Below are 12,661 nucleotides of genomic sequence, written 5' to 3'. Positions count from 1 at the left end.
CATGATCCATCACAAGAACTCTTCAGAGTATACATAGAATTTTTTAAATTTTCTTTTAAGATGAACACACAAAAGTATTGCAGTTACATAACTGAATTTGCTTCTTAAAATTTTGCAGAACTTAAGGTCAGCTTGGTAGTTAACCAAGTAAAAAGTTTAATTTCTGTCAATTTTGGTTCGAATACGGCAAATGTCATTTTTTAAGGACGACTTACGCCTTGGCATTCCTCTCATCATTCTGCTTGGCTGGAGCGGCTGTGTATTGGGTTTGCATGGCAAGGTTTTGGTAGGGGGGGGCTACAGGGGTGGCTTCTGTAAGAAGTTGCTAGAAGCTTCCCCTATGTCTGATAGAGCCAATGCCAGCCGGCTCCAAGACAGACCCGCTGCTGGCCAAGGCTGAGCCCAAGCCCATCAGCAACGGTGGCAGCGCCTCTGGGATAACATATTTAAGAAGGGGGAAAAAAACCCTGCGCAATTGCAGCCAGAGAGAGGAGTGAGAATATGTGAGAGAAACAACTCCACAGACACCAAGGTCAGTGAAGAAGGAGGGGGAGGAGGTGCTCCAGGCACCAGAGCAGAGATTCCCCTGCAGCCCGTGGTGAAGACCATGGTGAGGCAGGCTGTCCCCCTGCAGCCCATGGAGGTTAACGGTGGAGCAGATATCCACCTGCAGCCCATGGAGGACCCCATGCCAGAGCAGGTGGATGCCCGAAGGAGGCTGTTACCCCATGGGAAGCCCACGCTGGAGCAGGCTCCTGGCAGGACCTGTGGCCCCGTGGAGAGAGGAGCCCAGGCTGGAGCAGGTTTGCTGGCAGGACTTGTGACCCCGTGGGGGACCCACGCTGGAGCAGTCTGTTCCTGAAGGACTGCACCCCGTGGAAGGGACCCACACTGAAGCAGTTCATGAAGAACTGCAGCCCGTGGGAAGGACCCACGTTGGAGAAGTTCGTGGAGGACTATCTCCTGTGGGAGGGACCCCACACTGGAGCAGGGGAAGAGTGTGAGGAGTCCTCCCCCTGAGGAGGAAGGAGCGGCAGAGACAACGTGTGATGAACTGACCACAACCCCCATTCCCCATCCCCCTGCGCTGCTGGCGGGGAGAAGGTAGGGAAAATCGGGAGTGAAGTTAAGCCCGGGAAGAAGGGAGGGGTGGGGGGAAGGTGTTTTTAAGATTTGGTTTTATTTCTTGTTATCCCACTCTGATTTGACTGGTAATAAATTAAATTAATTTTTCCCCAAGTCGAGTCTGTTTTGCTTGTGACGGTAATTGCTGAGTGACCTCCCTGTCCTTATCTCGACCCATGAGCCTTTCATTACATTTTCTCTCCCCTGTCCAGCTGAGGAGGGGGAGTGATAGAGCGGCTTTGGTGGGCACCTGGCGTCCAGCCAGCGTCAACCCACCACAGGCTGTTTTTCATTCTTGACCTCAAAACAGGACACGTGTGAACAATGTACTTCAATCCTTCTTGCTTGATGATGTTACAATCCAGCAGTTAAATATTGTCTATCATCTTTTGCATACTTCAATCCATTTGGACATGGCCAAACAATGATTTGAAAAACAGTAAATATTACGATCATGAGTCAACCTCTGGTAAATTAACTCCTAAAAAAGTTCTTAGAACTAAAACATGGCATCCACATAATTAGGTAGCAGGACTCTTCTGCATTGGTCGCACCAAAAGATCGCTTTTTGGTAAGTTTCAGTGATAAACACTTCAAGCAGGAGGTACTGGCAGTCGTCTTACTATTTCCATAGCTATCTTTAGATAGGCTTTAGCCTGTAAAAACAGAAACATATATTTAGCACCTTTCATTTTCTATAAAAGGAACATTTTACATCTCGTTAGGTATATGTTCTTTCACACAGCTTTAAAGAAGAAGAAAAATGTTACAATAAAGGGGTTCGATTTAGCCAGTTTTGTGTTCAGGAAAAATGATGCATTAATACATAAAATAAGTACAAGCATTATTTAAAATATTGGGGGTGCATGTGTAAAATTTAACTTTGGTATTATTCTGAGAATAGAACTTGACTGAACAATCTGTCTTAAACAGAAAACAGAATCAATATTCTTCTGGAGGAGAAGTGTTGAGAAGGAAGGAGACTCTTTAGTCCCACAGGTACTATTGGTTATAAACTTCCCTCTCCCTGAAGACTGAGATGCACTGTGCACCGAATTGAGAGAGAGAATCAGAGAAAACAATGACATTCCAAAAAAAAAATTTTTTTTTTGAGATAATTAGTTCATTACGGACTAGACTACAGAATTTCCTATACAGACATTAAAAAAAATCAAAGTATTTTCAAAAAAAGACATCTTCCCAAAAGACTGAAGTGGGTGTTGGAAAGAACGAATTCCGCAACACTAGAATCCATACAGCAAAATCTCCCTCTCACACCAACCTGTGGCATCTGGTCAGATACCGTCAGCTGGAGGGCAGAAGAGCACAGAACCATAAAGACTATCGAGAGTGACCCAAATACGCATACTTCTTTTAACAGCTCCAAAAACATGACACAGCTAGGACCATGATCAGTCTAACATCAAGTATTCATAAATCTAACGTCAAGAGACATGTATAAAAACACTGCCTAAAGTCCAACACAGAACAAAACACAAAATGAAACCAAATAATTCCTGTACCAAGCTCAACAACTTGTAGTCGAAATGGAACATGCCTTTTAGAAAGGTCTCCAATCTTGATAGAAAGATTTTCAACTAAAAGAGTATCTTTGTGTGTGTGTGTATATATATATATCTTGTACATTGTTCCAGAGGTTGGTTACTTCCATTGTTAAAAATGTACACCTTATCTATAATTTGAATTTTTCATTTTTCAATTTCCAGCTGGTGCATCATGTTCTGTGTTTGTGTAGTACAACAGAAAACTCCCCTGCCATTCAGCTTGCTTCTAATTTGTTAGATTCTAACCAAGCTACTTCTTCATCTTCTCAAATAAGTCTGCATATGGAGCCCACATTGACAACCTTCCTTGTTTTACTAGAAGACATCACCACAATATTCCCTACCACACTGGTCTCTCCTGCCTCCTGTAGCACTCTTAGATGGCTCTAACCTCGAATTAGACCTTGTATCTCTGATGAGCCTTTCAAACAGCAAACAAACTGACAAATGCCTGAGGCCAGAGCTTGAGGGGCAGGAAGAGAAGGTCTGTCTCTCACCTGGGCCACTAGCACCAGCTATCACTGGTCTGAACCAGGTGGCAGCCTTTTGCAGGGCCAGGCACCCCGAAACATGTCTCCTCTCTTCAAGGGTTTGCTCCTGGCTTGTAGGGTTTTCTTTTCCACTCCCAGCCTCAGCGCCTCATAGTCTCAGTGCTCACATCACCTTAAAACTAAAGTCACGTAATTTTCTGAGTTTGTAAGGAATGCAGGCTCCAAGCTACAATTGACTTTGTGGCAAGAACTATAGAACTTAAGTCACAAGCATGAAATTCAAACTTCTCCTACGGCTATAGTTGCAGTGCAGCTGGGTAGCACAGCTGTGCCCATGTGCAACACCCACCACACTTAGCTATTAATCCCCTGGGTGGTCTAGCTACTCCCCAGCTAGCCACCCACCTAAATGAGATAATGGACCAACTTGAAATAAGGTGATTGACTAAATGAAGCTGCCTTTGCAGTTAAGTATTTGACTAATTGGTGTAGGAGTGCTCCAGGTGGAAATTGCGCCCGCAGGCAGCTCCCACTTTGCACAGATCAATTCATGTGTTTTAACGAGTCAATTAACAACCTGCATGGAAAATCTGGCCCCTTCTAGAGACTGCCCAGGCTGTTCCTGCTCCAGAGTTGACCAAATTGTAGACAGAATTATAAATACACCATAGAAATTGTTCCTGCAGGTGCAGGAACAGTGGGTTTGTACCTAGTTAAGATAGGAGAGGACCATGGACTAGCTGCATTGTTAAAACTGAGCTGAACAGCAGTTCAGGGAGTTTCATTTGATCCAGCCAAAGACACCATTGGCAAGGGTCCTTGGAACACAGACTTCTATAACCATCCAGACAGCAACCAGATATCCTGCTTGGGAGACTTGATTGCTTGTGTAAGTGTTACCCTATGTCAAGATCCCAATAAACTAGGGGTTTTTTTTCCCCCAAAACACTGTTAATGAGTATCCGGGCAACAATTTCACAATGTACACTGACTCTCATTTGCCAAGTAGCTGATCTGTTGCTTCGTAACAGGAGGTTCCTGGTGCAACTCTTTGTAGCCAGCATGCTAGTATTACCTAACCCTAGTGTTAGCAGCAATTGGTCTTACCTGCTAAGCATCCTTTTTTTGTTCTCCTAGACCACTACTTTATATGTTCAACAGACCAGTATCTCACACATGTCCTTACAGAATCCTGCCAGTAACCTGTCTTTGATAAAATCAACTGCTTTGAGCCTTAGTTTCCTATCTTTGAACAAATCATTCAGCTACGAGTGAGGACCTGTCTATCAATCAACATATGTGAAAGGTCTAAATCTCAGTGACTGTCAATACACCTTTCGTTACATAAAAACAACCCTACATGTATTGAATGGTTTCTCCCACTCATGATCTTTTCAATGCAGCATCTGTAGGCAGAGAGCACAGCTCAGTTCAGCTGTTTACTCCATCATTACTAAGCAAAAGAAGATGAGTTGCAACTAAATATGGAGAGAGTTTTTTATTTCCTTTTTGGGTGGAAAGCCAGAGGAGAAAAAGTAAAGGATGAGTTCTTATTCATCACTCACAACCATTTTCATTTTAATAGGATAAAAGTGAACTTTACAGATCAGTTTTTCCCTTTAAGGTTTGGAAGCTCTAAAGGAATGGTTTATAGACTGTCTTTCTGAAAGCTTTTTTTTGCAGATGGACAACTTTATATTTAACAGTAACATATCAGTTAGCTGGAAGCCAAACATTCTCCCTGTTTCAAGAGGACGAAGGAGAAGTGCGCAGGAAGACAGAATGCCCCAAAACCAGACCAGACTTGTTCATTACGAATGCTGCCTAGATGGGTTCTGAGAGCAGCACTGAGGAGGGCAGAGGTAGAGGTGGAAGGTGACATTCAGAGAGTCGAAAGAGCTGGATAATGGCCACGTGAGAGACTGCTCACCTCTCAAACACCGGTACAAACACTGCCAGAAGAGCGTAGCATTCTTTAAATCACAAACCTCCTTAGGACTGAGAGGGCACAGTAGATGATGAAGTGACTAACAACAGCATAGATCGTGGAGTAGGAAACGGAGAACTTGTAATGAAGTTCATCAGGGAAAGGACTGAAAAGTCCTACTTAGCCTAAATAATCAGAACATCCTGATTCATTACTCTGTCATGGGATAATAGACATGGGGTAGATTTAAACTGCAAGTCTTTTTATTAGCTCATCTAATTAAGCCCTACGGTAATCCTAGAGAAATGTGAGCCTTTCAGTTATGGCATTTCATTCTCCCTAAAAATCTTACCCATAAGGGAAGTATGCATCACTGCTAAGATTACTGCAAACTGACTCTACAGGTCATAGCTGACTCTGCCCTGTTCTCATGGATTGGACTGGCTTGGCTTGACCTGCCAGTTTGCCTTTCACTGAAGTGCAGATCTTATCCTGCAAACAGCTCACTACAGTGACTTCCAGTGTCTAGTGCAATGGCCACACAAATACAGAATACAATTTACCCATCAACAAAGTCAAAACAGGTAGGAGCTGATATCACATTCGCCTTCACCCAAACCACTGCATACAAACAACTGAGCAAAAGCATACTGATCCCATCACTTGGTTGCAGGCCAAGTACACCATAGAGTATAAATCCTGGTACTGACATGGTTTCTAACTTCTATTTGTGATTAAAAGACTCCAAGACTATTAAGATGCTTTATCTAGCCCAGTAATCCAAGGGAGAATCTATGCAAGTCCCCGACTGTCTGGAATATCAAATGCTGTGGATGCTACTATACCTGTAAAGAAGGATAAGGTATTTAAATCTGCTCAACTGAGCTGTTAGGGTCTTATACTTTATTCATTGCTAAAGGAAACTAGCAACCATGAGCAACTAATCAAACAGTGACTATCACAATGACAAATACTAGACTTAGCTACCATCTGCATGAAAATAATGATAGGTGATAGCTTTTGTTCTTATTAACACTCTCTTTGCTCAACCACAGTTCATTTTCCAGTTCAATCAGATTTTTAAATAGCTTTAATTTCCATGGAAATTGCTTGTTACTTTGACACAATTCCAGCCTCCAGTGCGTGACTGGAGCTGCCCTCCGATGTCTGCATTTTACTGTGGTCAACTCAGAAGGCACTAAAAGCATAATGATAAACACAGCTTTAAATGAGCTTCCACTTCAGATAAAAGCTTCACGTCACCCAGAGAAATTCTTGATTGCTGCAAGAGGTCCAAAGCCTTTCCCACTCTGTCCTCCTCTGGGTAGTTCTACCATAAGATTCTTCTTTGCATGTATTGGCAACTCCTGCCAAGCTGCAATGAAGACTCAGCCCAGAAAGGGGACTTAATGAGACGATAAAAGTCAATCCATAAATTACAAGATGAAATGGAGGAGATGGGTAAGTAAACTGGATGCTTCCTGAACCTAATACCTCAAAAAAAATCCTTAGTGCTGATGGGAAATTTCGTGTTAATCCTATATATCAGCAGTTGCAAAAGCCAAGCCGTCCTCTGAGGGAGCCTCAGCTGGGAAACACTGCTAGCCCCAAGGTGCCATTATGCATGTACATCACTCAGGTGCCATTACGTACATCAAAAAAGATATCCTGCCAGGAACACATGGTTAAGTAGAACAGTGCAATTCAAATGCAATATAGTAACATCCTTCAAACAGACTATCCTACCACTCAGCATTTTCTTCAGCAGAGTGAAGCACAAATGAGGGTCTGATGATGCATTGTACTATCCACACCCTGAATGAACAATTCGAACCTACACATACCAAATGTTACTGTGATCATTCAAAGGAAGCCTTGATGATAAGGCATATTATAAATCATATCATGCAGCCTTCTTCAGGGTTTGTTTTTCTTTTAAAGATATCACACCCTGGAGAGACCACTCTTTAAATGGAATTATTGATGACAGCTAAACAACAGCAAACATTATTTGCCACCACTACTTCAATTTTTCTCCAACTATTTCTTGCAAGCTTTAAAAGGTTGTACATTTTTACCCTACTCACACATCACCCTTTCATAGAGTTCTACAAAAAAAGTCTTTCTGAATACAAATTCCACCTGTCTCTTTGGATAATACCACAGTAAGGTCTGTAACATTTCTAATTTAATTGAAAAGAGATTTTTAACCAGACTTACTTTCCTCTGTTACGTCAGACTGCTGATGCCTTGTGTCCCTGCTTTCCACCTGACTGGGCTTTTTCTCTCCCCTTATAGATCTGTGTGCAATTTACTGGCCTCAAAATCCTTCACCAATATATATGAGTAAATGAAATCTGCAAGAGGGCTGAATACGTTTTACATTGTTAAATGTGAACTAGATGGTAACAGAACCTCCCCCAAGAAGTATGTGGGGTTTGTATCATACATTGGTCTTTATCGCAAGCTGGATAGGATGACGTTAAGCATGTTTTCCAGCCACAGGTCCTGGTTTCCTTGCTCCAGGACAAGTTTGGCTCTTCTCCTACCCAAGTCATAAATTCCTCACCACACTGCACATAAGTTTGTGCGTACCTGCAAAAGCCTGTGCCATCTGGCAATCTAACACTCTAAGCTATATATGATTCGCCAGATTTGCTCCCTTTCACCTTCCCCTACTTTCCCAATATACTCCATTTGATTTTTACGGAACAAGAGGGTGAACTCAAAGTATTTTTCCTTAACAGATTCCAAATGTTTTCCATAACAATATGTGGCAAGAAAACACTAAGGAACTAACTGACCATTATGTGTTTCCTGGAATTTGAGTTTTTTTCCAAAAGCAATCCTCTTTATACTTTCTGCCATGAGGGCTCACTAGCTCTTTAATAATGGAGAAGGGGAAGAAGGTGAAATCTAAACTTCATTCATTCATGACTTCTGTCCTGGTTTCAGCTGGGGTAGAGTTAATTTTCTTCTTAGTAGCTGGTACAGTGCTGTGTTTTGGATTTAGTGTGAGAATCATGTTGATAACACTCTGATGTTTTAGTTGTTGCTAAGTAGCGCTTAGCTTAAGCCAAGGACTTTTCAGGTTCCCATGCTCTGCCAGCAAGCAGGTGTGCAAGAAGCTGGGAGGGAGCAGAGCTGGGGCAGCTGACCTGAACTAGCCAAAGGGGTATTCCGTACCATGGAACGTCATGCCCAGTATATAAACGGGGGGGAGTTGGCTGGGAGGCGCGGATTGCGGCTCAGGCATCAGTCAGTGGGAGGTGAGCAACTGCATTGTCTGTCACTGGTTTCTTATTTCTTTTTTTTTGTTGTATTCTTTTTCATTACAATTATTATTATTCTTAGTTAGTAGTGTATTTTTATTTTTACTTTAGTTACTAAACTGTTCTTATCTCAATCCACGAGTTTTACTTTTTTCCCCTTCTTCCTCCCCACTCCACTGGGAGGGGGGAGGGGGAAGCGGCTGCATGGTGCTTAGTTGCTGGCTGGGGTTAAACTATGACAACTTATCTGCTGTCACCTTAGCTACACACCTCAGGAGTGTATCATCTCTCCTCCACAATTCTTTTTTTTTTTTTTTTAATCACCTCATTCCCAAGACAAGATGATGAGAGACAACATCTACTGCTTGCCTCAGCCTCCAGCATCTCTCCTCCCTGAAACGTCTATCCCAACAAGACTCTCTAGCTTTTAGAAGGTGAATGGACATACTGGTACAGCAAATGTGTTTTGTACTTGCTTGAGTTGCTTCTTTGACCTTGAGACAGATGGGAGTTTGGTGGTCAACGGTCACAGCTAGCCTGTCTGTTCTAGCAAGGTATTAGCAAATCCACTGTGCTATCAAGGCTGTGATACACCCAAAAGTTTCTAGCAGGAAGTCCCCAGAAGATAACCACCAACTGGCCCATACCTCTCTGGGTTTTGTGCTCAGAGATTGAACAGCTCTTCGGAACCTCTACTTACCTTTTCCCCCAGTGTTAATGGAGAGTTCGCTGGGCATTTGAACAACTCATTTGGTGCAAGAATGACTCCACTGCAATTAATCATGTCTGTATCTCCTGCTATGTTTCTAGCCCTCTTATCCACAAGTTTCAGGATGCCTCTTTCAAACACCTGTTTTGCTGCTGGTTCCTTCTCATGATCCCTAGGAGGTTCCCCTACATCTGAGCATGATCAGTTCCACCTGGTTTCAGTGATTCCTCATTTGTTTTCCCTACTCTACCTTTTTCCCTACTGTTTTCCCTATTCTACCATTTTAGCAGTGTTCCTGATTTTCCTTTACTAGCTTTTGCTGTCTAGAGACTCTCTCATATGTTTGGGTGAGCAAAAAAATGAAGTCCTAGTCAGTCAATCCACCTCCACAGCTTGATGGAAGGAGGAAAATGCTCCCAAGACTCCCAGTTATGTCCAGAAGAGTCTGGTAAGTCCTCACTGTTGATTAAACTAAGAAACGCTTAGCTTCTTGTAGAGGATCTTAGATCATTCCCAACTGCTGCAGTGTGTCTGCTCTCTTTCTGTCAGACTAGCCCCTGCCATTTAGGCTAACGTGAGTACAGCAATATTCCATTTCTACAGCACATAACAAAGTTTTGTCAATGAAGAGTGTTAAAAAAAAGCCACAATTTAAACAACTAAGCTGACAGAAACACTAACATAGACAATGTTATACCAAGAGCAAAATCATTTTACCAGCACTGTGTATTTCTCCATGGGGACTGTCTGAAGCTTCACCAGAAGAGAACTCCGGCCATTAAACCTTCACACCCTTTAGCTATATAGTCAGCCCTTTCCATAAGTAGATGAGTCTTATGTATTCTGTGCCTTCCCTGAGGAAGAACTTTCTAAGTTCACACATGCACAACTCTATAAGTAGTAATCTTTTTTTCTGGAAGCGTTGTTTTAGTCGTTAGTAATTTCCTTGCCAGTTGTGAAAAGGAAACTTCCCTTTTCCACCAACTACATCTAAGCTTTAAAATAACGAATTTAGACAAGTTTGCTTACACATGTTAAAATTCTAGTGTAGAGTGAGAGCTATACTTTTACATATCAGCAAGGCAAGTTGAACCCCATGGCAGGTGTGTAAGCAAAAAAAGTATTAGCTAACATACTTTAGAAACACCCTTTATTCTAGCCTTGACAGAGCTTAGAAGGTGTGACAGCATGCTGGGTTTCTGAGAAGTCAATCACCACCTTTATTCCCCACTGTTTGAATCTGCTAGGTATTATTTCAGTTCTATGATTCTGTATTTGATATGTGTGTTCTAACAAAAACAGCACAGAATTTTGTATAAAAAAACCCTGTAAATTTAAGGGACAAGAGCACAGATAATTTCAGCAGCTCTGAGCACATTGTTCTCTGTCTGAAAAATTGTGATTGTTCATGCATGAATAGCCACAATTTTAGTTTATTTGAGAAACATGGCGACGGTGTCATGTATTAAAGATTAAAATCTGATCTTATATGACCTCTCCCACCCTCAGTTATGTGCTAAGAATTTAATTTTTCTTTTAAAATATAAGAGAACAACAATAATTTTCTCTGTCTTTAAAATGAGAAGCAAACCAGGGATAAAGGGAAATTCTTTATCATTCTGTAGAGATTAGTGACACCTAAAAAACCCTCATTCTCTGAGGAGAATGATTATCTCACAGACACAATGGCAGAGAAGAATATTAAAAGTTTTCCCCAGAGTCACACATATTTGTCAGTCTTTATTCCTCTTCATATTTAACTTAATTGCCACAAATGGTGCTTATAACCCCTCCTTTCGTTACCAAGAACATAGTCCAAGGAGGAACAGATGGCAACACAACAGATTTTCTTGTCTTCTTTAATTTTCAAAATGCTGTCCTACATGTCTGAATTTTTAGATTGATAGTCCTGCAGGCTACAGACTCTTGGTTATTATAGATTTCAGATACTGTGAGCCTTCCATCTTAAGTTTGCTCAGCTGTTTTCCTTCGACTTTGACCTAAGCCATGCATCTATTCAAGCCTTCGCACTGCTGATCAAACTTCCCAGATAGAAACTACTGTATTGATTAGAACGATTCCTTTTCGCAAGGATCTAGACTCAAGATCACTACATTATTCCACAGAGGATCAGCATGGGCCTTGCCCAAGCCTAGCAAAAATATTGCATTCAATTAGAAATCAACATGCCATAGTGCTACTGCTTCTCTTTCAAAACAAAATGATGTATTACAGTTTTAAAACTGTCACCGTTCCTCTGGAATCCTGATCAGTATGTTAATAACACTGGATTAACAGTGTTAATCGCCCTCTTTTTTTTTTCTTTTAAAAGAGTGGGAAGGAAAAAAATATTTCAGCATGTGCCTAGCAATCATGATATTAGAAAGGTTACCGATTTCTCTAATTGATTCTACTGCCTATTATCAGCATTAATCACTTTTTTTTTTTTACGGTAACATCTAAGCAGCAGTCAAGAGTGAGGCTGCATCATGCCATATACTGTGCAAACACAATGTGGCAGACAACACCCTGCCCTACAGAGCCCAGCAGACAAACTCCAGCAGAGAAGAAAGAAAATACTAGCCAGGAAAATCTTACTCTATCAGTGTTAATGAAGTATAATATGTGCAACTGCTTTTCTTTACAGACTTGTATGTTTGACTTCCACCACCTCAACAACTCGTATTTTCCTTTGGCAATAAAATGTTATGGTAAATGCACCGAAAAATCCATTTCCTCTCGTGTGTAAATTGCTCCACTTCCTGATGAAAACAACCCAGGTACTGACAATATGCAGGTTTTGCTCCAAACATCTTTGGATAGGACACTTTGACAGTTTCCAGGCTCAACTACCAAAGGCTCAACTGACAGTTTTAGAGGACCTACGTTAGCTGCAAGGTCTCATGAGGCTTGACACTGACCTTCCTCTTCTTGGCATGTCAGAACCTGGATCGAATCTTTGCTATTCTGAATGATTCAGACTAATTAAACAAAACCAAATCCACAGAAGCAGAACGGATGACCAGCATTCCAAAATGAAGGGCCTGAGTTACTTGATGATACTACCCTCTTTTACTTTATTTCCCTAAGTTACATTCAGATACACATTTCTTTTCAAACAGCAATAACGAGAAGCACTCTCCATTCACTTTTGGAGGAGGGCTTTTTGTTGTTTTAAGTGCAGTGCACCAAACTTACGGCATCACTTTGAGGCTGCGAGATCACAACAGGCTGTCCTGAATCACACGTCTCCCGTATATTAACATGCAGTGGAATGTCTCCTGTATCAAAAATACCAAGATACACATATGTGAAGACCTAATATTTCTTAAATGTTTCATTAAAATAGCCCTAAAGCAAATTGAAATCAAATTCCAGTTCGGTATATTCTGTGAATTACTTAATCTCAAAAAATTAGGATTTAAAATGAAAATTGGCTGCAGTACAGTTTCTGTACATCCATAATGATTAATGCCAAACATATTCTGGATTTTTCATTCTCTGAATAGGAAGGACTATGTTTTGTAGTAATTTATTAGAGAAGGCAGTTTGCTTTTTTGCCTGGAATACAC

At 41.4% G+C, this 12,661-nt stretch overlaps 1 protein-coding gene across 1 annotated transcript in view; it reads right to left on the bottom strand.

Moving 5' to 3' along the window:
* Positions 1-872: 872 nt before the first annotated feature.
* NUBPL (NUBP iron-sulfur cluster assembly factor, mitochondrial) overlaps positions 873-12,661 on the bottom strand; it is a 91,460-nt gene continuing 79,671 nt past the window's right edge. The window contains exons 10-11 of the mRNA XM_050897550.1: positions 12,288-12,370; positions 873-1,781 (exon numbers count right to left, since the gene is read on the bottom strand). Coding sequence (XP_050753507.1) covers positions 1,719-1,781; positions 12,288-12,370 — 146 coding nt within the window. The 3' untranslated portion in view covers positions 873-1,718. The remainder of the gene's footprint in view (positions 1,782-12,287; positions 12,371-12,661) is intronic.

This window comes from Gymnogyps californianus, chromosome 5, assembly GCF_018139145.2.
Source record: "Gymnogyps californianus isolate 813 chromosome 5, ASM1813914v2, whole genome shotgun sequence".
Classification (NCBI taxonomy): domain Eukaryota; kingdom Metazoa; phylum Chordata; class Aves; order Accipitriformes; family Cathartidae; genus Gymnogyps; species Gymnogyps californianus.
Note: the sequence above shows the minus strand (reverse complement) of the source record. Positions and strands in the feature narration are given on the sequence as shown.